General features: G+C 38.5%; 1 protein-coding gene across 2 annotated transcripts; it reads left to right on the forward strand.

Moving 5' to 3' along the window:
• The first annotated feature begins 13,185 nt into the window (after positions 1–13,185).
• On the forward strand, positions 13,186–25,000 carry LOC110052374 (guanine nucleotide-binding protein G(t) subunit alpha-2-like). Of its 2 annotated transcripts, XM_020758496.2 has the most exons (8): positions 13,186–13,286; positions 18,081–18,287; positions 20,950–21,140; positions 21,656–21,822; positions 22,225–22,353; positions 22,813–22,942; positions 23,663–23,816; positions 24,496–25,000. In XM_020758496.2, exons 2-8 carry the CDS (start codon positions 18,146–18,148, stop codon positions 24,678–24,680), a joined length of 1,098 nt encoding a protein of 365 aa, XP_020614155.1. In that variant the 5' UTR covers positions 13,186–13,286; positions 18,081–18,145; the 3' UTR covers positions 24,681–25,000. The 2 variants fall into 2 exon arrangements, with proteins under 2 accessions (XP_020614155.1, XP_020614154.1); XM_020758495.2 differs by lacking the exon at positions 13,186–13,286 and having other exon boundaries at positions 17,643–18,287.
• Positions 25,001–25,928: the final 928 nt, after the last annotated feature.

Consider the following 25,928-nt stretch of genomic DNA (forward strand, 5'->3'; position numbering starts at 1 on the left):
GTTGTACACGCTCCATGAACATCAAGGTTCTGCAGTACAAGTGTATCTCATCCTCAAGACATTCAACACTATTACCTGGGAATACCAATTGTTTTGACATGTAACAATCAAAACATTGCCAAAGCACATTTCGATCAGTTTGGGTCACCTCTTGTCCACAATCTTAAACCTCTTTGTTCACCATTGTTTGATTATAGTATTTGCAACGTTCATTCCTTGTTTATTTATATAGTTGTGTTGAAACTCTCTCGATTTATTGTTTACTTTTTGTGCCTAACTCTAAGTTAATCAAGGTTAACCTTGCATTTCCTCCAACCCCTGGACTTCGGCACACACACAGAGACATTTCTGGCCTATCACAACCCAAACCTTGGCCAGGAAGCTTATTTGGCAATGATAGTTTCTGGGTATCTGTTCTAATGAAGTTAGTTGGTAAAAGATGTATTTTTATTTCAGATTTATTGGCAAGTGAAGCAAAGCTAGTTAGATGGGTTCTATTCTGGTAGAGAACAATGATTTTATATGATGCCAGTTGCCTGAAAACAGGGATGTGGTCTATGTCATGGATATGGCGAGAGGGAAAATTATCGTTTTAATGTTCCGCTGCTCTTTGTCAAGTCATCCAAACCTGTTTTTTGGTCAATGAGGAGTTTTGTAAGGATCAGTGAATGTTAAATGAGAAGCTATCCATTGATTTCAGTCCACAATCAATGACAATTCAGATTAAATAATAACTATTACTGTAGTTTATTAGACGTGTAGTTTACAAACTATGAACTAAAATTTCATTGGTTTTAAAGTGATGAACAATAATTGCCATCTCACCCTGATGACCTTTAAATCTTTCACGTGTGTGCAATTTGGAGATATTTGTGCACCACCAGATAGCTGGTGCAATAAAAAAAAATATTTTCCAACTCTGGAAGTATGCAAAATGATTTCATATTTGCCTTAGGTGGCTTCATAATGTATGTATCATGTATATTATTGCAGTACGTGAGCTCTATTTTCAAGTTCTCGTAAAACCATGAATTTGAGCAGAATCTTGAGCAGTGTCACTGAAACCACATGTAAATGTAGAACTTAGTTGATTCAGAAAGACAAAATGTCATGAACCAACTGGAGACAAATTCAATCATAGCTATTATAGTTTTATCGAAAATTAATACACTATTTTACAATAGAATAATTGTCTATGTTCAAAGGCGCCCAAAGGCAATAATAAGTACAACTGATTTTTCATCTGTGTTCATGGACACATTTCCCCCTTGGAAAATTTTCCCAAGTTACTTGATTAGTTAATTATTAAGCTTTGTTTCCCTTGCTGAATACTTTTTAAACAAAATTTCATGCATGCACAATAATTTATTATCTTTTAATTCAGTTTTCTACTTTAAATATTTTCCTGGGACTGAATATTGTTTATCTTTTTTTTCACGTTTTTGTAAAGCACCATAAGATTTTGGACTTTAGGTTTTTGGCACTACAAAAATTAAGTGATAAATAATGCTTTTAATTATCATTTGGCATTCAACTTCCAATTGATTTCCTGTCATTTTAAAAAGCCAATATAACGTATAGTCGAGAAATCAATAGTCATTTGTGTAGAGGGCTGTAGATCTGAGTAACTACCTCTTTGATGTACTCCTTTTAAGTCAACTTCCCTTGATCTCCCAATTCAAATCCCTCTCGTTCTGTTTTGCAAATGAATGGTACTCCCATTCATGACCATGTACAGCTAGTTGTAGCTCTTATTACCACTGTTCCTCTTCTGTTGAAGAACATCTCCTTCAGAATACCACTTTTTCTACCATGACCACACGTTATGTCATCATTTTGTTCCACTTTCATCAATATAACCATGTAAGATTCTGGAATGCTTTTAACATGCACTAGTTATCATTCATAGTGCAAAAGACATATGCCTCAACAAAATGCATAAACTACTCCAGGCCTATAGGGAACAAATATGGGCATTGGCTTACAGTCTTCGTCAGTATTTGAAGAAAATGATATCTCGTTCTGATCCATTGTCACAAGTTCCAATTTCCAAGGAGAGCTGCAAAAGACATGCGCCTCAAAAAAGTGCATAAATTACACCAGGTCTAAAAGGAATAACTCAGGATACTATCCCGCAGTCTTCAACAGTATTTAAAGGATGTATTTTGATATCTCACTCAGATCCATCGTCACAAGTTCCGAGTTCCAAGGAAAGGTAGGACATCAAAAAATGCGCCTGATCAGTATTTTAAGTTATAATTTCACAGATGTTCCCAAAATGTTCTTTGGGTCTGATCCTCAAGGACAAGGCTCGAAATTAACAAAATCCTTAAGTCGCCAATTGGCCACTAAGTGGTCAAAAATAGTCGCTAAATGCAAATTTTTAGTCGCAAAATCAAATAGAAGAGACACAATCCATAGACATACATGACGCACTCAATGCTCAAGGGTTTGCAATTTATTATACATGTAGGGCGATTTCGAACAGGGATAGCCATTTTAAAGTTTTCGAGAGATAGAGAGAGAGTCGTTTACTTTAGTGTGCCTTAGAATAATCAAACATGGCGATCCAGTTGACGATCAAAGAATCGTGCGTTTGTTTTATTATATCTACTCGAATAAATTGTGTCTTTCATCCACAAGTAACGTTCTTTTTCCTTTGAGATTACTGCTAGCCCTTTTAATTTGTGTCAGTCAAGGCAAAACCTAGTCGCACATGTGCGACTACTCTCATTATTCTAGTCGCAAATAACTAAAGTTAAGTCGCAAATGCGACTGTATTGGTCGCAATGTCAAGCCCTCAAGGATCATTCACAATTTTCTCCATTTTGTTTTCTCACCTAAATCCTGTTTTTTTTTTTTTTGTTTTTTTTTTTTCTGTTGAATGAATGAATGGATGAAACACTTTATTTCAGTGTCAAAGAGTATTTAGCTGTAAAAAAAACCAAATTGGTTGTACTACTTTCTGAAAACTATGGAGGCCAAGCTTCATTTGTGCCTGATGTTGATTATCTTGGAGACCCTAACCATATAGGGTGCACTCCCAAGAAACAAGAACAAGAACCCTTTGCAAGTCTTTGCCAGGCAACCATGCACAATTTCAACAATTCGCAAAGATCCTGAAGATGTTTTTTGAGGCTTAAAACGATGTGAAAGGTAAATTTCAGGTAAAAAATAATAATTTTACTAAGCTCACAGTAGGAAACAAAAAACTTGAGGTTAACAGTCTTAATAGCTCATTAAGGTTATTTCGGGCAACCCTGTACAGTACTCTTTACTTTAATTGATTTTTGTTCATATGACTCTAATTTCTATGTTGACTACAATAAAGTTTTTGTTAAACAAACATATCTTAGACTTTGCAGAAAGGAAGATTTTTTTTCAAATGCTACTAATGTTAACTATACGTACTTTGATGAACACCTTTGCAAGTTTAGAATCAAATTTATTGAATTATGTGTACATAATAGTTTTTCAATTTGGGAACATTAAGCTCAGTAATTCTGAAAAAGCGTTTTTGTTTTTTTAGAGATACAGTACATGTAATAAAGATGTATGAGTCAAAACTGCAACAGTTAATGTAAATCACCCCCTCCCCATCTCCCAAAATAGGTCTCGGGAAGGACAAAAGAAGCAGAGAACTTTCTTTTCTACTTAATAGTTCACTAAAGGTAGAGCATTCAATTCTCTTCATACTGATGCTTTATGGACAAAACCTTATACATCAGTGTAAAAGAGGCATTAATTTCTCCCCAGGAGTTTTTGGGATATGCAATATTTCACCCGTTCCACACATTGTACCAGTTACTTTTCTAGAGTGAGTGTGTGAGTAGGTGAGTGGGTGATTGCCAGAAAATATTCTAGTTTTCAAAATGGCATTCCTTTTCGTCCCGTTCATTTCAGTTTAATCACTTGAACTCTGCTATTTCAGTGCAATGTCCTTTGGAAGCAGCAGGAGATCAGGGAAATCAGCTTTTAAAATGATCTATGTCTCCAATAAGAGAAGTACATCAGTTGCCAACTTCCCTTAATGTCGGTCAGCTCCAAAACGTTCCAAGGATGGGGAGAAATTAGCGAGATGGCACAAGATGACTCAGCTGCTTGCATGTCATGCAGAGGTGATGAAGAATCCGATGGTGAAGCATTGTCCATGCCATCCCAAAAACGCAGAGAACAGTTATGCATAAATGGGGAGGAATTAAGAGTGCCCCTACTACAATCATCTATCAGGATGGAAGGTCTCATTCCGCTTAAATATGTTGGGGGTGACTATGATAGGGATGGTCAAACTTGGTGCTGGGATTGTAGCTTTGGTGCATATTATTGCATCAAGTGCTGCAATGAATTGCACAGACCGAAACATCCGTTCTATTCGCCACAAGCGCTTAAGGTGAGTGTGTTTCGTATTTTCACGCTAACAAAATTGATTTTCATGCTTTGAAAACATTAAATTTTATACGGGATACTCAATATTAAGGAGAATATCAATGGCTGTCAAAGGAGATAAGTGTAGTGAAATTGTGTCTTTCATCCACATGTAATGTTCTTTTTCCTTTGAGATTACTGCTAGCCCTTTTAATTTGTGTCAGTCAAGGCAAAACCTAGTCCCAAATTGGCGACTACTCTCGTTTTCCTAGTTGCAAATGCGACTGTGTTGGTCGCAATGTCAAGCCCTCAAGGATCATTCACAATTTTCTCCATTTTGTTTTCTCACCTAAATCCTGTTTTTTTTTTCTTCTGCTGAATGAATGAATGGATGAAACACTTTATTTAAGTATCAAAGAGAATTTAGCTGTAAAAAAAAACTAAATTGGTTGTACTACTTACTGAACGCTATGGAGGCCAAGCTTCATTTGCGCCTGATGTTGATTATCTTGGAGACCCTAACCATATAGGGTGCACTCCCAACAAACAAGAACCCTTTGCAAGTCTTTGTCAGGCAACCATGCACAATTTCAACAATTCGCAAAGATCCTGAAGATGTTTTTTGAGGCTTAAAACAATGTGAAAGATAAATTTTAGGTAAAAAATAATTTTACTAAGCTCACAGTAGGAAACAAAAAAAACTTGAGGTTAACAGTCATCATAGCCCATTAAGGTTATTTCGGGCAACCAAGTACAGTACTCTTTATTTTAACTGATTTTTGTTCATATAACTCTAATTTCTATGTTGAGTACAATAAAGTTGTTGTTAAACATATGTTAGACTTTGTAGAAAGGAGGATTTTTTTTCAAATGCAACTAATGTTAACTACACGTACTTTGATGAATACATTTTCAAGTTTAGAATCATATTTATTGAATTATGTGTACATAATAGTTTTTCAATTTGGGAGCATTAAGCTCAGTAATTCTGAAAAAGCTTTTTTGTTTTTTTAGAGATACAGTACATGTAATAAGGATGTATAAGTCAAAACTGCAACAATTAATGTATTAATCACCCCCTCCCCATCTCCCAAAATAGGTCTGGGGAAGGACAAAAGAGGCAGGCAACTTTCTTTTCTAGTTAATATTTCACTAAAGGTAGAGCATTCAATTCTCTTCATACTGATGCTTTATGGACAAAACCTTATACATCAGTGTAAAAGAGGCACTAATTTCTCCCCAGGAGTTTTTGGGACATGCAATATTTCACCCGTTCCACACATTGTACCAGTTACTTTTCTAGAGTGAGTGGGTGAGTGGGTGATTGCCAGAAAATATTTTAGTTTTCAAAATGGCATTCCTTTTCGTCCCGTTCATTTCAGTTTAATCACTTGAACTCTGCTATTTCAGTGCAATGTCATTTGGAAGCAGCAAGAGATCAGGGAAATCAGCTTTTAAAATGATCTATGTCTCCAATAAGAGAAGTACATCAGTTGCCAACTTCCCTTCATGTTGGTCAGCTCCAACAAGTTTCAAAGATGGGGAGGAATTAGCGAGATGGCACAAGATGACTCAGCCGCTTGCATGTCATGGAGAGGTGATGAAGAATCCGATGGTGAAGCATTGTCCATGCCATCCCAAAAACGCAGAGAACAGTTATGCATAAATGGGGAGGCATTAAGAGTGCCCCTACTACAGTCATCTATCAGGATGGAAGGTCTCATTCCGCTTAAATATGTTAGGGGTGACAGTGATAGGGATGGTCAAACTTGGTGCTGGGATTGTAGCTTCAGTGCATATTATTGCATCAAGTGCTGCAATGAATTGCACAGACTGAAACATCCGTTCTATTCGCCACAAGCGCTTAAGGTGAGTGTGTTTCGTATTTTCAAGTTAACAAAATTGATTTTCATGCTTTGAAAACATTAAATTTTATACGGGATACTGAATATTAAGGAGAATATCAATGGCTATCAAAGGAGATTAGTGTAGTGAAATTGTGTCTTTCGTCCACAAGTAATGTTCTTTTTCCTTTGAGATTACTGCTAGCCCTTTTAATTTGTGTCAGTCAAGGCAAAACCTAGTCCCAAATTGGCGACTACTCTTGTTTTCCTAGTTGCAAATCCGACTGTATTGGTCACAATGTCAAGCCCTCAAGGATCATTCACAATTTTCTCCATTTTGTTTTCTCACTTAAATCCTGTTTTTTTTTTCTGTTGAATGAATGAATGAAACACTTTATTTAAGTATCAAAGAGAATTTAGCTGTAAAAAAAAAACCAAATTGGTTGTACTACTTACTGAACGCTATGGAGGCCAAGCTTCATTTGCGCCTGATGTTGATTATCTTGGAGACCCTAACCATATAGGGTGCACTCCCAAGAAACAAGAACAAGAACCCTTTGCAAGTCTTTGCCAGGCAACCATGCACAATTTGAACAATTCGCAAAGATCCTGAGGATGTTGTTTCAGGCTTAAAACAATATGATAGATAAATTTTAGGTAAAAAATAATTTTACTAAGCTCACAGTAGGAAACAAAAAAAACTTGAGGTTAACAGTCTTCATAGCCCATTAAGGTTATTTCGGGCAACCAAGTAAAGTACTCTTTATTTTAACTGATTTTTGTTCATATAACTCTAATTTCTATGTTGAGTACAATAAAGTTGTTGTTAAACAAACATATGTTAGACTTTGTAGAAAGGAGGATTTTTTTGCAAATGCAACCACTGTTAATTACACATATTTTGATGAATACCTTTGCAAGTTTAGAATCATATTTATTGAATTATGTGTACAAAATAGTTTTTCAATTTGGGAGCATTAAGCTCAGTAACTCTGGAAACGCTTTTTTTGTTTTTTTAGAGATACAGTGCATGTAATAAGGATGTATAAGTCAAAACTGCAACAGTTAATGTATTAATCACCCCCCTCCCCATCTCCCAAAATAGGTCTGGGGGAGGACAAAAGAAGCAGAGAACTTTCTTTGCTAGTTAATGATGCTGAGATGGCACAAGATGATGCACAACATGACTCAGCTGCTTGCATGTCATGGAGAGGTGATGAAGAATCCGATGGTGAAGCATTGTCCATGCCATACCAAAAACGCAGAGAACAGTTATGCATAAATGGGGAGGCATGAAGAGTGCCCCTACTACAGTCATCTATCAGGATGGAAGGTTTCATCCCACTCAAATATGTTGGGGGTGACTATGATAGGGATGGTCAAACTTGGTGCTGGGATTGTAGCTTTGGTGCATATTATTGCATCCAGTGTTGCAATGAGTTGCACAGACTGAAACATCAGTTTTATACACCACAAGCGCTCAAGGTGAGTGTGTTTTGTATTTTCAAGTTAACAAAATTGATTTTCATGCTTTGAAAACATTAAATTTTATATGGGATACTGACTATTAAGGAGAATATTAATGGCTATGAAGAAATGTTACGTCAAAACTTGACAGGATATGGGATCTCACGACTCCCTCTTCAATGGAGCCCCGAAAACAGAAGCCCCCTCTTTTGCAACATTGTGCCTTGTAATAAAAACCACTCACACATTTTATTGTGTTTGAGCGTAGCCATTAAATCTTTAGGGGTGACAATTTTATCCTTTTTCCATTTTCATAGTACTTGGGACACAACAAAATGCTCAAACTTTTTGAGGGTGATGACGTGGCACTTGAGCACCCTGCAGCATGGGGACTTGAACAACTAAAAAACCTCAAAACTTCAACACTCTCAGGTTGAAGTTTTCAGTATGGGAGAGGACGCCATACTCAATAAATCTTGAGGCGGTTCCCCTGGGAATGTGTTTTACCGATGCGCTGTTAAACACAATCTTAATATTTCAAGTAAAATCAACGAACAACTTACCATTCAACTTTCTGAAATCCTAATTCCTCGCCAAGACACCACCCAAAACAAAGCACTAAGCCCTCGTCCAGCCATAACAGCCTTGTACCTGCCGAGGTATAATTTTGACACTAACCCAGCCATTGTGTACACCAATCCAACAAGAGTGATGAAGAGTTTGAAGATGATGAGAGTAGAGAATTCCATTCCTGGATTTAGAAGAAATGTGAAACAGAAGGCATCTTGGACATTATACTCCGGCATAACAACATGGAGCAACGTTGCGATTCTGTTGTATTTTCATGACAATTTTATAAATTTGTGAAATAATTTTATTATGTTTCATATTCATTTGATTGCATGTATTATAAGTTAGAGACAACAGCAACATTTCTGATGAATGATACTCTACATATTTTGAGTTTTGGTGAAAGATTTTTACCAGTTTCAAACATTTTGTACACTTCAATCAATAGCAAAACTACCTCCAGTAATATTACTGGTTTATGCAAGTATATATATGCGAGGGAAATTTTTTTCTCTTCCCATACACTAATTTATTAGGGACATTACTTGTCAATTCAGCCATTCCAATTATTACCGACATCAGCAAAGTGTTTAGTTACAAACACTCCACAAACATCAAGGTCCTACATTGTATCTTATCTCAGTGTATCTCACTGGTTCCAATCATCAGAAGGATTTGTCGGAAACAATACAAGGATGTATTTTGATATCTCATTCAGATCCATCGTCACAAGTTCCCAGTTCCAAGGAAAGGTAGGACATCAAAAAATGAACCTGATCAGTATTATTTTTAAGTTATAATTTCACAGATGTTCCCAAAATGTTCTTTGGGTCTGATCCTCAAGGACAAGGCTCGAAATTAACAAAATCCTTAAGTCGCCATTTGGTGACTAAGTGGTCAAAAATAGTTGCCAAATGTAAATTCTTAGTCACAAAATCAAATAGAAGAGACACAATCCATAAACATACATGACACGCTCAATGCTCAAGGATTTAAGCATTATACATGTAGAGCGATTTCGAACAGGGACAGCCATTTTGAAGTTTTCGAGAGAGAGACCTTTAATTTAGTGTGCCTTAGAACACTCAAACATGGTGACCCAGTTGGCAATCAAAGAATCGTGGGTTTGTTTTATTATATCTATTCGAATAAATTGTGTCTTTCATCCACAAGTAATATCCTTTTTCCTTTGAGATTACTGCTGGCCCTTTTAATTTAGGCAGTCAAGGCAAAACCTCGTCGCAAATTGACGACTACTCTCGTTTTCCTAGTTGCATATGCAACTGTATTGGTCGCAATGTCAATCCCTCAAGGATCATTCACAATTTTCTCCATTTTGTTTTCTCACCTAAATCCTGTTTTTTTTTTTCTGTTGAATGAATGAATGAAACACTTTATTTAAGTGTCAAAGAGAATTTAGCTGTAAAAAAAACTAAATTGGTTGTACTACTTACTGAAAACTATGGAGGCCAAGCTTCATTTGCACCTGATGTTGATTATCTTGGAGACCCTCACCATATAGGGTGCACTCCCAAGAAACAAGAACAAGAACCCTTTGCCAGGCAACCATGCACAATTTGAACAATTCGCAAAGATCCTTAAGATGTTTTTTGAGGCTTAAAACAATGTGAAAGATACATTTTAGGTAAAAAATAATAATTTTACTACACTCACAGTAGGAAACAAAAAACTTGAGGTTAACAGTCTTAATAGCCCATTAAGGTTATTTCGGGCAACCCTGTACAGTACTCTTTAGTTTAATTGATTTTTGTTCATATAACTCTAATTTCTATGTTGACTACAATAAAGTTGTTGTTAAACAAACATTTGTTAGACTGTAGAAAGGAGGATTTTTTTTTTGCAAATGCAACCAATGTTAACTACACGTACTGTGATGAACACCTTTGCAAGTTTAGAATCATATTTATTGAATTATGTGTACAGAATAGTTTTTCAATTTGGGAGCATTAAGCTCAGTAACTCCGAAAAAGCTTTTTTGTTTTTTTAGAGATACAGTACATGTAATAAGGATGTATAAGTCAAAACTTCAACAGTTAATGTAAATCACCCCCCTCCCCATCTCCCAAAATAGGTCTAAGGGAGGAAAAAAGAAGCAGAGAACTCTCTTTTCTAGTTAATATTTCACTAAAGGTAGAGCATTCAATTCTCTTCATACTGATACTTTATGGACAAAACCTTACACATCAATGTAAAAGAGGCACTAATTTCTCCCCAGGAGTTTTTGGGATATGCAATATTTCACCCGTTCCACACATTGTACCAGTTACTTTTCTAGAGTGAGTGGGTGATTGTCAGAAAATATTTTAGTTTTTAAAATGGCATTCCTTTTCGTCCCGTTCATTTCAGTTTAATCACTTGAACTCTGCTCTTTCAGTGCAATGTCCTTTGGAGGCAGCAAGAGATCAGGGAAATCAGTTTTTAAAGTGATCCATGTCTCCAACAAGAGAAGTACATCAGTTGCCAACTTCCCTTCATGTTGGTCAGCTCCAACAAGTTCCAAGGATGGGGAGGAATTTAGCAAGATGGCACAAGATGACTCAGCTGCTTGCATGTCACAGAGAGGTAATGAAGAATCCGATGGTGAAGAATTGTCCATGCCATACCAAAAACGCAGAGAACAGTTATGCATAAATGGGGAGGCACTAAGAGTGCCCCTACTGCAGTCATCTATCAGGATGGAAAGTTTCATCCCACTCAAATATGTTGGGGGTGACTATGATAGGGATGGTCAAACTTGGTGCTGGGATTGTAGCTTTGGTGCATATTATTGTATCAAGTGCTGCAATGAATTGCATAGACTGAAACAATGGTTTTATTCACCACCAGCGCTCAAGATGAGTGTGTTTCGTATTTTCAAGTTAACAAAATTGATTTCCAAGCTTTGAAAACATTTAATTTTATGCGGGATACTGATTGTTAACGAGAATATTAATGGCTATCAAGGGATATTAGGTCAAAACTTGACGGGATATGGGATCTCAAGACTTCCTCTTCAATGGAGCCCCGAAAACAGAAGCCTCCTCTTTTGCAACATTGTGCTTCATAATGAAAACCATTCAAACATTTTATTGGGTTTGAACGTAACTATTAAATCTTTAGGGGTGAAAATTTTAACCTTTTTCCATTTTCATAGTACCTGGGACACAACAAAACGTTAAAATTTTTCGAGGGTGATGACGTGGCACTTGAGCACCCCCCGGCATGAGGACTTAAACAACTAAAAATACCTCAAAACTTCAACGCTCTCAGGTTGAAGTTTTCAATACGGCAGAGGACGCCATACTCGATAAATCTTGAGGCGGTTCCCCTGGGAATGTCTTTTACCGATGCGCTGTTAAACACAATCTTAATATTTCAAGTAAAATCAAAGAACAACTTACCATTCAACTTTCTGTAATCCTACTTCCTCGCCCGTCAGCTTCGGGCAACCGCTTTGGGGAATGACCACAGGAAGCCTGTAAATATAAAATCATTACTTAAAAACCTTTGAAACACAAGAACTTCAAACCCTCGATACAGAAATGATTCCTTTTGAATTAAATGATCAGCTAAATGTGAAATAGGTGAATCGTTCAAGAAAGAACGATCAAAACCTTACCAACCGATGTCTTCGCATGGAAGCGCTACTTTCCTCGTAGCCTCGAATCAAACTGTCTCGAGACTTGGCGCTTCAACGGCGATCACTTTACTTTTCTTCATTTGACGAGAAAACTTCACTCAAGACACCATTTTACCCTGCGGTTGGTCATGTACGTAGTAAGAAAGAGGAGAAAGCCCAGGAAAAACGGCAAGGCAAGTGCGATAAATCAATTACAGCTGTCGCCAGCGATTTTCAGCTGTGTTCGATTTTGCGGGGGCCCTGGGAAGGACACCACTTCGCAGTGTGTTCTGCGCAAACGCAGCTTCCCTTCCGTCACACAATCAGCATTCTCAGCTATGTCACGCAAGGCAGTTCCCACGTTTTCGTCCCTTGGATTAATTCCGAAGTTTCTGATTTTCCGGTCTCATTTACTAGTGTAACGCCATCACCTTTTCCTGGTTTGCAATGGTTCAAGGTTACATAATTGTCGAACATGCATCTCTAAAATTTTGCCGCCGCCGGAGTTTGTATCAGCAGGTGAAAAAACAGGAATGAATTCGGCCGCCATCCCTATTCACCTGCTGTCTGTCGCCAGTTTTTTCCTTTCCCTTTTTTGGTTGAAGAGTGTGTTTTTTATTGATAAAAAAATTAAAATTAACTTTGAGAACTTGGGCTGAAAAGACACTTTATGATCAGTGTCTGGCTGACGTCACACCCCTTTTCGTATGACACGCAAGGTGGAGCTTATATTATGTCCGCAAAATGTAAACAGGGAAATAATGAAATATCACTGTTCTAAGACAGAGTCTACTCGAAAACGTGATCCTGACAACGCGCGTCCAAACAGTGTTTGGCTTTGCCTTGTGACGAATTGAAGACTTCTGGAGACAAGACCATGTTTTAATTGTTGTTTATTTATTGCCTTTTTCACAGTCGGTTTGTGGACAAATTTTACTCCAAGTGGACGCTTCAAACATCTTCACTCAATATAAAGTGTGGTATCGAAATGGGAAAAAACCCACGCTTAGAAAAATAACCTGAACTGATCGAAAAAGATAATGAAGATATTAACCGGTTAAACAAAAAGTTCTGGTTAAATACCTGATTAAACATTAAAAGCATTCAGCTGCTAGCTTGACAGACTTTAGTGATAAAGAATTGAAAAAATGACAACATTAAATATTCAAAAATACACTGACGACTTTAAAAATAGAATCGACAATATGCTAAACAAAAGTCTCTGGTAAACTGGCTATTTTTGGAGAAAGGTGTATTGGCTGGGCAGAGAATAATTATATTGTTGTCAGGACGTCTTTTTGACGTAGTCTGCCATTATTGCATGTATAAAGTCTTGCGTCACGGAAAAAGACAGTCGAGCGCTTGGGACCCGAATTTCAAATCGGTCAATGGAATGACTTCAAGCTGGAAGCATTATCTGAGTAAGTCGTAAAATGGTTTCTTTGATGTTTTTAAGTGTTCTAGGTTTAATTTCGAAGTACCTGCCAAAAAAATGATTGCATATCCTCATAACACCACCACAGTTAGGACAGAATACTTCTAGCTTGAATTTGATATTTCATTCATTCATTTTCTGTCGTTCGGTTGATGACTCGGATAGCAGAAGATTAATATCTAGGAAGTGAAATTCGTGTTGTAGAGCCTTAAACGCGCCTCTTCAACTCTGAGTTCGAGCAAATGCCTAAAGTTGTAAATAGCAAATTAGAGCGACGTTTAATGAAACTATTACGTAAAACCGTAACAGGGAAGGGTTAGGGTAGGGGAAGGGAATTCTATCCTCCCCCACCCCCCCCCCCCCCAAAAAAAATGAAAAATTGCCGACTTTGAATGAAATTTTGCAAACAAAATTATGTTACAAAGATGGACGAAATCCGGATCGAAATTGGCCGATTTTAAAATTATATGTTTGTTTCCAGAGAAGTAAACAGAAGTGTAGTATCGATCAAAAGTTAGGGTTTTTTAGCTTTATATTAAAAGTCGCAGAATTGCGTGTTCGCCAGAGCCGCCAAAAATAATCCGAACAAGTCGGAAGAATATCCTAGACAAGGTGACTCTTTTCTCAACGACGACAAAAACCATTACTGATAACCGATGAAGCGGCAAATTTACTCAACTCCACCTTGAGGTAATACCATCGCATTACAACTCACAATAGATTTTCTTTCAAACTTAACCTGTTGGCTGCTTATATCGAGAGAATTTATCATTTGAAATAAAAAAGGGGGGTCCCCATATTCGTTTAGGAGTAGGAGGACCTTCAATAAACCCCATAATTCCTGAAATTATCTGCGTTTATATTTGAACCATTCGCCTTAAGAGAGCAGAAAAATAGGGAGAAGGTTAAGCGAGAAATACAACAATGGATGTATTGCATCGATGTCAAGGAGCAATTTGATGTACGTTTCATGATAACGGCACTCATATTTAGTCGACAGGGATTCAATATGTTCCAAGCACGCAGTGTTCAGGGGCCACATGTTATCTTTTACGAGTGCTAGCTACGCTCTCATTTTCAGTGATAATTTTTTACTCTGCAATAAAAATTGGTCCATATTCACTGTATAGAAAGAAGGTGATCTCTGCATTCAAACTAAATGAAAAAATCGAGGCGAAAACGATAATCTGTCTCTCGCAAACCAAGCCGTTTAGAAAAAGCCACCATTTTGCATATGTTGTGTATGTGCACGCGCTCGTGAGCGCGCGCTGATGACATTCTGTTGCATTCTCGTCCATTTTGACTTCACTGAATGCAACGAACGTTCTGTTCGTTTTCATCAGAAACGAGAACATGTGCTGAAAAGTTGTGTAGAGTGGCGACGTATGATACTACGATTACGTAAGGCGCGACGGAAGTTTGAAGAACCAGACGTGCAACTGGGTCCGTTTCCAGTTGCAACTTGTCTGCCTTTGACGTCATTAGCAGCAAAGCCCACGAAATTGAATTGTAGGCGACGGACGGCTGTTGATATTGTTACCATTGGAACACTGTAATTTAAAGCCAAAACTTCGTCACCAAAGCTCCTTCGCGCTTTACTCAACTGATAATCGCAGCCGTAAATAACGAATCACTATCACATTTATGGTCATTTATAGCGTGGGCAGAAAAACGGAGGCCATCCAAAAACCTGACGTCTATAGTCAAATGCTTTTATAACATAACTAAAGCAAAGCGCGCTCTGATTGGTTAATTTAGCGTCTACTATTTGCCCATGGGTGTACGCTGCTGACGTCTGTGCTAATGTTTACAAAGCAAATCTTTTGACAGACATTGTCTCCAAAGTAATGGCCGACGTCCTTCTGCCAGAAATGCGAAACTGTCTTCACAGTTGTCTGAAGATGAAACTTTATCGAGTTACTGGTGTGCAGTCGGTTGTTATGAATGAATTTTCGCGCGCTTGTCTTCTCTTGTCGTGTAAGACCACACGAACATTTTTTTGTGATGTAGCCCAAAAAAAGGACTTCTGTTGTTCCAATGTCTCGATGTTATGTTATAAAACAAATGGTAAACGCCATAGCGTACACTATTGACTTATGAATGCACGCGGGAGGTTTGCTAAGCACTCAGGAAGCTCGAGTCGCACTCGGCTATCGCCTCGTGCGACTCTTACGCTTCTTTCGTGCTTAGCAACCTCCCGCGTGCATCCATAACTCAATAGTGCACGCTATGGCTTTTACCATTTGTTAATTCGTATACTTCGCGGGCGCACCTATATCCGTCGTCGCATGCGCGAGAGACAGTTTTAGCATGCTCTTATCGCATTCTTGTCCCCAGAGCCTCCGTTTTCCTGACACGTGGTCGGCAATGTAAATACATCGTTATTACATTATTATTACTTCCGCACTTGAGCAATCGTACAGTACAAGAAGCCTCAGTTGAATATAAATAAACAGAGACGAAGTTTGAACTTGTCTTTTTCTGAGACTCCATTTGGCCACGACTTACCAAATTTGAACGCAAGCCGGCGCAAGTTTTCCCCCATTTGGCCACCCAACGCAAGCTAATCGCAAGTCATTCGTAAGCATTGCAATGCGTTTTCTTTCAGCCTGCATGCGCTTGCGAGCAAACTTGCGAGTCCGTTTTGTCACTTAAGTCTGTGCGCAAATTCAACTTGCGATTATTTGCGCTTCCGGCAAGGTATTCGTGCACCTTGGTGAATTCTTAGCTGTTTAAACCACAACAACGTGGAAATCCTGATTGAATTAGGAGTTTTTGAATCCGGAAACATGCCATTGAACGTTATTTTCTTATACAACAACTTGAGCTGAGGTAAGTTTTGACACCGACAGCCACCAACAGACAAAATGAATGCATTTAGAGTCTTGTAAAATTATTGTTATCTGTAGAAATGATATCAACCGTACGCTTTGCGGATATGGCATCAAACGTCGACGTCAGCGTGGTAGCTGTATCATTAATATGCTCTCAGACAAAGATATGAGAATATGATTATTACAATGTTTAATGACGGCTATTTTTCATAGCCTTTTCTGGGTTCGACTAAGCTTCCTCTCATTTCTACCGCTTGGTGCTCCGCTTAGTCAGTAACAACTATACTCAAAATATACAGATTTCAGTACTGAGTACATACTCAGTGTACGTGACCTAACGGAGAGATCAGTGCTAAATTGGGGGGAAGAAAAAACCTTCCTGTGCAAGGTGACAGTTTCCGTTATTTATTTCAGTTCAAGGATGAATCCAAACTTGAAAACGGCAATAAAACTAGCAACATCAACAGCAAAGCAAAAAGGAAAAACTATTAAAGCTTAAGTCTCGAGGAATCTTTATTTATTTCTCCCTGGACACCTTTAGTCTCATAAATGTAATTGCAAACTTCGTTCAATGCGGACATGGAAACTCATTATATATCTAAAAACATACCTGCAAGCACTGTTTGCAAGAATGTGTACGTGAGAGATGCAAAAATAACCCTAAAACATAAACAGGAAATGACACGTATTGCAATCTCTGATTTTAAAGACTTGCTATCTATTCATGCACCCACTGTTCAAAACTAAAGTTTCACTACATACTGAGTCATCACAAGGAGCAAATGAAGAATGCAATAAGTCAACAAAGTTCAGTATTGTTGTCAGTTGCTCTCGTAATGTTTTAAAACATCGACGTTGTTAATTTGAGAAAAGATCAATCGAATAGGTCTAGAATTTAGTTTTTATTAATTCAAACCAACTCAACACCTGCGCTACTTGGCCAGCAATATATGAAAGTGATGTTTAGTGTCTGCTCTGAATTGAACTAAACAACAATTATCAAAGGTACAAACGAAGCCATCATCAGTTTCTATTATTATTGAAAACAGCGGTTCTGTCAAGTCAATTTTCTTACTTTAAAACTAAGAAATGATCGAGAAGCATAAATATTGCCGCTCGAAAACTCTCCTTAATGTAATTCACTTATTATTATTATTATTATTATTATTATTATTATTATTATTATTATACTTTTTTAATATAAATTTGGTGCTGAGTCAACGGAAAAAGAAATGTTTTACAAATTCACCTTGCACTAGGAAGTTAACTAGTCGTACGTAAGAAGTTGAATGGGTTCCTTTTACCTGTAGTTCACAAATGGCTTACTTTGTGCTTGCAGTCTGCTGGAAATGTTCTGGACATATGAAATACAAAAGTACCTGGTAGTTACCATAAATTACCCATGCGTCAGTGGCACAAAGCCAATTGATTGATATATGGTCGGTTATTAGTAGGTGAAGACTGGTTAATACTCTGCACAGTAAGTGACGTGGAGCAAATTGTAAATATTTTTGACAGTTTTCGATCGAAGTAAAAATTGTTCCCACTGCCCTACAACATTTAAAAAGCTTTTTCGACCGTGCAAAGGAAACGCCACCTTCTTTTGTAAACACTTGTTAATGAATTTCGGCTTGTCCATAAAAGAGACAAAACCTACCATTTATCGCATCTAAACGTTGATTGGAGCTCTCGAATCCGGGTGACTTTGTTATTCAAATTTCTACTAAACATTGTCGCTTTTCGTCCAAGTAATGAATTAATAACGCTAAAATCGAACTCGAAACGTGCTTAATTGTTGCTATTGCTTCGTATTTCGATCTACTTTTAAGTCAAGCAAGTGGCCCTTCTTTTGCTTTTTACTTTGTGAGGGTACTTCGGAGTCAATTTTGTTAATAGCTCCTGTGACTATCTGAGTACTGTAAGCCGATCGTTTGGGTCTCTGGCAGACTGACAACAACTTGCGATGGATACACAGTTGAAGGTGTGATTTCCAATTTCCTCGCCGCTGAACATGGCTGAAGAACTGCAAAGAGCCGACTCCAACCTAAAACCAAGCGAACTGAAGGCTGCGTTTAAGCGAAGTCGAGACATTGATGCGCTATTGGACGAGGAAAGAGAGCTGAAAGAAAAAGAAGTCCAGCTGTTGATTTTAGGTAAGCATGCCTCAAGTCTCGTAAATTCCTCAGTTGCCCCTTTGGCCCACTACTGGGCGGGATAAATATTTTATCTTCTTATTTTCAGCGCTGTTTAACTACAACCCTTGTTCGCGTTTTGCGATATCAGCAAATGAAAACACCACCATTATAAAAACAACAGACCATGGCTGAAATCACAAGGGCAGCTTGTCTATCCACAACGTTTTTAATATTCCCTTTATGCGCCCTTGAGTAAACAACAACCCAAAAATTTCATAGCAAACAAACCGCTCTCAAAAATCAAATTCCACGCTATGATCAGATGTTTTATAAATGACTGTTTCGAAGAGTTGGTTATTCGTGACAAGTCGCTGATTACATATTGAGGCATTGTACGGTTTTCAATTCATCGAAGAACCATTCTAATCAATAAAAAGATTTATGCTAAGTATAATCCTTTCAAAAGCATTATTGAAATTGAAATGAAACGGAAAAAAGCGCTTTTACTCGATAAACAAATAGTATTTCAAGGCAAATTAAATTGAGGATCGTATACTGAAAAATCAAAACCTCACTTAATATCATACATCCAAGTTTTAAATGACCTTTTTTTACTGACGTTGTCAAAAAAAATTGGACTAAATTTTTCAATTTAATCATTCACAATGAATTAAATCTATTTTTCCATTTAAGCAAAAAATCAGAAATAGTTTAAATGGAAATTTTCACCGATGCGACATCTGGGATTTTAAATTAATGATCGCCTCAAAACCACAGAGAGATTTGAAAAACACGGAATAGACCATGCATAAGCGGCATCCGGCGAAACATTAAAATTCATTTATTATATTACCTGATAAAAACGTTTACATTTTTGCTCTATTTGATCTTAAACCTTTTTATATGTGGGATAGTTTTTCTGTTTTTCTATCTCAGGAACTTTTCCTATGTATTCCTCCACCCCTCCCCACCACCTTAGCCGATTATGCCCTCCCTCTAGCTCGGTGCGGCTCTTTTGATCAGGAAATTCAACTGTACACAACTTTTACGTAAAGAAATAATTGTTGTTGAAGTTAAAATTGATTTAAAGATCAGCTGCTCGATTGCGATATTGTACGCTTGAAGAATAACGTAACAAGACAAACTTATGCTATATTTTTTCCTTGCAAAGTGAAAGAGCTAGTCAGTGAAATAGTTTCTTTTTAACGCATTATTTTGGGCAAGTGAAGGAAACTAATCTAATTGACATTAATATTTTTCTACGAAGAGTGTTGAGTGAGATAGCTAATACTAAAGTCGTTAAAGTGCATTTTCTGTGAAAGCCAATTTCAGCATGTAATTAAAGCGAAAATGAGTTATCTATCATACAATGTTAGTAAGACTTTGTTCTGTTTGGAGAATATAAAAATTGTTGCTTTCTGTTCTGCAACATTGTCACACGGTCTTGTTTCATGATCAGTCAATAGAACTACATGTAATTCAAAGCGGGTGAAAGGTAACCACCCCTTAGCATTTCACAGAAAGACACTCAAACTGACAGCGTTAACCAGGCAGGTCAAGCGCGGGAAAAAAAGTACGCACGACTTGTTTTGTTTTTGTATGTTTTGCACGGATTGGCTAGCGCACGTTTGCACATGTTCTTACAGCCAATCACAAAACTCTTAAATATATATTAATGGTGTTTTGATTTTTAAGAAGGGCCCACACTATGCCGGAGAAATTTGAAAACGCAGCTTAGGCCTACCGTCCACACTAATCTGTCACGAAAACGGAGCTTTTCGAAAACGCTTTCCAAAACAGAAAATTTGAAAACGCTGGCTTTGCGTTTTAGTACGGAAGGAAAACATTTTGAAAACAAAGCTTTTGAAAAACGATGACGCCACATTAATAATGTGTTTTCCCTGCCAAAGTTTTCCTCAACCACAAATCCAAAATGATCGATGATTGTTACGTTTTCAAATTCCTCCGGCGTAGTGTGGACGGAAAACATTTGATGCATTTTCAGAGTTAAACATCCGTTTACAAATTCCTGTCGGCGTAGTGTGAACGGTACCTTGGATAATCGTGCCGGACGTCCACGTAACTTGAGATAAAACTAAAATCTTTGCGTACAACCAAAATCAGACAAGATAACGTGAAATGTGACCTCTAAGGATTTACATAATCAAGCACGTGCATTTTTTCCCTTAATACCCGGGGGGTACTCCTTTATATGGGCTATATGGGTATGTGCAGCCCCAAAGGGTATGGTTTTTCAGCCGTTTTGGTCATAAATGGGGTATCGATTTTGGCCATTTTGGTCTTACACAGGGTATGGTTTTGCACTATAGTCTTGAATTGGGTATGTTTCTTAGAAGAAGCTGCTTATTCATCATTGTCAATAAGACCGTCAGCAAAAGCCCTTCATAACTGACGTTTAGGGCAACTGTTCCAGCCACAAAGGTCACAAACAGGGTATCGAATTTTTGGCCAGGTCATAAATAGGGTAGCAAAACTCGTAGATTTTGGTCATAAATAGGGTAAGGGTTTTGGGAAGTGGGCCGCACACCCCCACCCAACTTTTCTGGGAGTATCCCCCGAGCCTTAATATAAATTCCTGCATTTTAGATTATAAAAACGGCTTTTTTCAAAGTTGTTTCGTCGCTCATAACCGTGTTATTTTTGTTGTTTTGTCCCTTAGGATCTGGCTGCTCTGGAAAGACAACGTTTCTCAAACAATTGCGAATTGTGTATGGTGACGGCTTCAAGGAAAAAGAGAGAAGAGAATTCAAACCAATAATCTACAGTAATGTGAGAAGGGCAATGATTCGTATTCTTGAAGCAATGGATGAGATAGGACTCACCTTTGAAAACGAAGAACTTAAAACAGGGGTATGTAAAATTCCTAAGATTGCATAGAGAAACCTCTCCTGTCACCTGACGTTCCCTCTCTTCTTGGTTTTGAAAATCCATTTTCTTTTGTATTACAGAATAAATGTTAATTATGGCGTATAGAAAAATTCCCTTTCAAATACCTATAGGTCATATTTACCATGGCCAAAACTCGTAAGAAATTACCGCTAAGCTAGGCTGATCCCTCCACATTTTCTCTTAACCCGTTATTCTAACTACTCTGGTCACTTCGACAGCAAAAAAAAATATTCGTATACTTCATGGTGACCTCGTTCTCATGTTCACTTGATCGATCAAGTCAGTGAACGCAATTTATCGCAAGTCAATGCAAGTGCGCGCTACTAAGACCTACTTCCGGCTAGATGAAGCCGGGAGGCGACGGACGCTAGAAACTTACGTCTTTAGGCTAATCCGTTTAGCCTGTGAAGATTTATCTTAAGAAATATTTTGAAATTACAATGTTGAAGACAATATGCTTTTGCTTGTTCACCTAGGAACTCAGCAAGGAATTATTAGAACACGCTGACTCCGAGGACAGTGAAAACAACAACTTTTCGCTCAAAGACAGAATTCCACTGATAAAAACGTTTTGGAATGATGCTTCAGTGCAGACCTGCTTCGATCAAAGAAATCTGTTTTACATCGACGATTCTGCTAAATAGTAAGGAAAATCATTACAGTTAATTGTTATCATATTGTCAGAAAATCTGATTTAGAGCAGTTGTTTTCAGTTGAGTGGCGTAACACCAAAACCAAAATAATCACTCTAGCCAATCACAAAGGCCATCAACATTACAGTGAGCCAATCAAAACTCGAAGTTTACACAATTACATGTAGCCGACGCAAAGCGCGGTAAAACGTGTGAGAACGAGTTACGATCGATTTTGGTTTTACTTCCGTGATTGGATGAAAAATTGGCGCGAGTTTTTTAAGCCAATCGGGTAGCGTAGTAGTGCAAAACCAGTTACTTTTGGACACTCAAATGAAAACCGCTCCATTTCTGACATTAAATCGCCTAACTGTACCAGTCGCCGATTTTTTATTCTTTTTGTTGTTATTCAGCTTTTTCGAGAATCTTGAACGATTATCCCAGCCCCATTACATCCCGACACACGAGGATATTCTTCACGCGAGGCAGCAGACGCAGGGAGTCCAAGAGAGAAAAATATCTGTAAATAGCTACAATTACAGGTAGGTCGATCGAGAAAATCGATATGAACAGAAAAACTACAGTAAATTCGAGTAAAGATATTGTTTCCCGACTCTGTAGTAGACATAATAACAAACAAGATACCGAAGCAGAGTCGATGTTTTAGCGATCACAAGCATTCGACGATGTCACAGCGTCTTTCTCAAGTGAATGTGGCGGGAATCTATTTGTCACGTGAGCTTGGGTGAACCAAGTCACGTGCCAAAACATCCCTGCTTTGGGCCAGAAGTTCAAATCCACCCTTTCAATTGAGCGTCGAGGACTGGCATAGAATTCCCAAGGCCTCCCGAATTCTCCTCTTCTGAAGTTGTTTTCGTCTCTAGCTATGACAGCCGCCTTACTCTCTTCCAACTTGTGGCCGGTGTCCCTAAGGTCTTCTCTAGGAATGTAGGGATAGGCTTATAATAAAGCTTGTCAATGCCTGTTTTTCTTATTTATAGAGTAATAGACGTCGGAGGACAGAAGAATCAACGTAAGAAGTGGATTCATTTCTTTGAAGGTGTAACAGCTGTCGTATTTTTCGCTTCGTTGAGCAGTTATGATGAGTTCGTAGAAGAGGACGAGAACTCGGTAAGTCCTCGTTCTGTTAACTTGTGCCTCCGATTATTCCCGATGGCTCCCGAAGACGAGAAAATTGCGATGCCCCTAGAGGGTAGAAGCGATTGACAACCCAAATAATGGCTACGGAGACTGGTGGACACTGACATGTTACAAGATTTAATAATGCAGATTGCCCCGTCTCCGAAATAGTTTCCGAGAAGGAGCATGGCAACGACGTCTCTATTTCTGGGCAGTATGCAAGAACAACATTTTAAATCATATTACAATGTATTCTCTACCCCTAGGCTCTCTGAGTGTCACTTCGTTAAATATAGGAATGAAAAGACGAAAGAGAAGACGGTACTAGTTGGGTTCACTAGTTTGCAGGTCCCGGAATCAGTGCTTTTCGAAAACGCTCTTCAAGCCGGAGGAATTTGTGAACGTCGGTTTTTCGTTTTCGTGTGGACGGAAAACATTTTGAAAGCGGAGCTTTTCGAAAACGATGGCGTCACGATAATTCCGTGTGATTTCCCTGACCGAGTTTTCCTCAAACACAAATCTAAAATGACCGGTGATTGCGTTTTTAAATTCCTCCGGCGTAGTGTGGACGGAAAACATTTGATACGTTTGAAGAGCAAAACCTCCGTTTTCAAATTCCTCCAACGTAATGTGAACGGGACCTAACTTTTACACATATGTTAGTTTTATCTGTATGTATTTTCCTCGATTTTATCTTCCTGTTGTTTCCAGAACGCCATGTTGGATAGCTTGGAACTATTTGAAGAGATCAGTCATAATGCTTTCCTTGAAAACACTGAGTTTATACTGTTCCTCAACAAGCACGACCTTTTCGTGGAGAAAGTAAAGACGTCGAATCTCTCGGCGTGTTTTCCGGATTATGATGGTAAGCGATTTGTGTTAGTTGTGGGTACGTGCGTGGGTGTGTCACTTGCGCGCGCGTGTGCGTGCGTGCCTGCGTGCGTGTGGAGTTGTTCGGTAGGAGGATACTGTTCTGTTTAACGGTCCAAAACAACAACAGTAAAAATAAGAATACTTTAAAAATTTGTCAAATTATGCGAGTCGTATAGTAAGCTGAAGGGCAAAATCAACGTGATGGAATATCGTGTGATGTTCAACAACCTTCTGGAAACTGTAGAAACTGCTGAGCTTTTCTTTTGAGTGGGAACCTTACAAGCGGGAAGATAAAATGACTAGTCTGTGTGGTTTAACACTCCACTTTTTACCACTGAAGAGAAGTCCTCTTGCAGTGGTGGGCTTCGCGTGAACCTGAGGGTTCTAACACACCAAGGGGCATGCCCAGGACATGTCGCCGCGACAAGTGTCAGGGACAATTCACAGAATATAATGTGGTGGGACATGTTTCAGCGACAGTTGACGGTCCTCTGAGAAGTACTGTAGGACCTTCGAGGGGACTTGTCGCGTGTACATGTGTGAATTTGTACCCGCAATTTGTCCCTGCGGCATGTGCTTTCGTGTGTCAGCACCACAAGAGGGCAACTTCTTCCTCGTAGGCTAATATTACCATAATCTTCGAGCATAACACGTTGTGTATTTCGTTTCAGGTGGCCCAGACCCCGAAAGAGGTCTAAATTATATCCGGGAGTTATTCCTTTCAAAGAAACCCGCTGACAAGCATGTGTATTTGCACGTGACGTGCGCAACAGACACTGACGTCATGAAAACAGTACTTAAGGATGTTTTCGAGATTTTAGTCGATATAAACCTTAAGAAACTCTCCACGCTTTAGCCAATGTTATAAATAGTATTTTAATGAAGTGTCGCTTTCTCAACTATATTTGCTCTCTCGGCAGTGAAACGAAAACAGAATTGTATTACGAAAAAGTGGAAAAGTAGTTTATCTTCGTTTACATGTAAGGACAATCAGAATCAGATTTGCTTGAAGACAATGATTTAAAAAAAGGTTTTATAAAAATGGTCTTGCACGTAAATTGTATGGTGTGAAAATTCGAGTTTTGGAATTTCCACGTCTTATCTTATTAATAAGCTCTCCGCTAATGTCAAGAACTGTATATATATATCTAAAGAGAAATAAATTGTTTTGTAGAATTTGTACGCGTCCATGAAACAAATAACAATTATGGAAAGACTTGACTCCGGCATATGGTTTCAACTACACAGTTTCGTTGCTAAGACTTCTAGCAGTGAGACGAATCAGTCAGTAAATCCGAATCAAAAGATTCTCTTACCATGCACGCCTTTGCCTTCTTTCCCCCCTCCCCCGCGATTTCTACACCCCCTGGGGGATTTTAGTCCATCGTTGGGTTACCCCACCGCTCAGCATTAAACCCATTACAAGATTTATACACCTGTCTGGAGGATGCACTGAGAGTAGTGAAAGGTATTCGATAAAGTTTTGTACTGGGAGTTCAACTCCATACCCTTTCCTAAACACAGAGAACACAGTGCTCGATGGGTAGGCGGCGAAACGCGCAAAGTTTCCCTGTGCAACAGGCCCACCTACCAAGGAGGGACGCCTGAAAACGAGGCAGCGTTATTGGACCCCTAGATAATTTAATCAATGCTCCGTTTTTGGAATCCTTTCTAGTACTTGGTTGCTTCCGGATTTACTTCCCCTCGGTTCAAAGACTGTGACCCTTCAAAAGTGCCGAAATTTTGAAGTCTCTCGTGCACTATATGGAGTACACGCCATCAGCTGTAAGGAATTTCCGGTTTGTTATATGCAGTCTTAAGCTATGGCCAAATGGTTCGCGTGCTGCACTCCACGTCCAGTGGCCTCCCTCCACACGGTTGCACGAGTGCTTACAAGTTTCTTTCTATTATGTGTGCTGCCCTGTTTTGTAGACGTTGCAAGCTGTTACTGCATCCGATTGACAGCCCACTCCATACCGTATCAGCGTAATCAAACATCGGCTGTATTAAACAGTTATACACGCGTTTAGCGGCTTTTAGGGTGAGGAAAGGTCGTATGCGGGACAGCAGGCCGAGAGGCTTGCTCACTTTGTGACAACTCAGT

Source organism: Orbicella faveolata, unplaced genomic scaffold (assembly GCF_042242905.1).
Source record: "Orbicella faveolata isolate gen_17 unplaced genomic scaffold, um_ofav_v1 contig_1, whole genome shotgun sequence".
NCBI classification, from domain to species: domain Eukaryota; kingdom Metazoa; phylum Cnidaria; class Anthozoa; order Scleractinia; family Merulinidae; genus Orbicella; species Orbicella faveolata.

Bases quoted from the DNA above. Each gene is read 5' to 3' on its own strand.
- LOC110052374 (XM_020758496.2), top strand. From the start codon at position 18,146: ATGGCTGAAGAACTGCAAAGAGCCGACTCCAACCTAAAACCAAGCGAA. The intron at 21,141-21,655 runs GTATGTAAAATT...TTGTTCACCTAG, and splicing joins ACGAAGAACTTAAAACAGGG to GAACTCAGCAAGGAATTATT. The intron at 23,817-24,495 runs GTAAGCGATTTG...ATTTCGTTTCAG, and splicing joins GTGTTTTCCGGATTATGATG to GTGGCCCAGACCCCGAAAGA.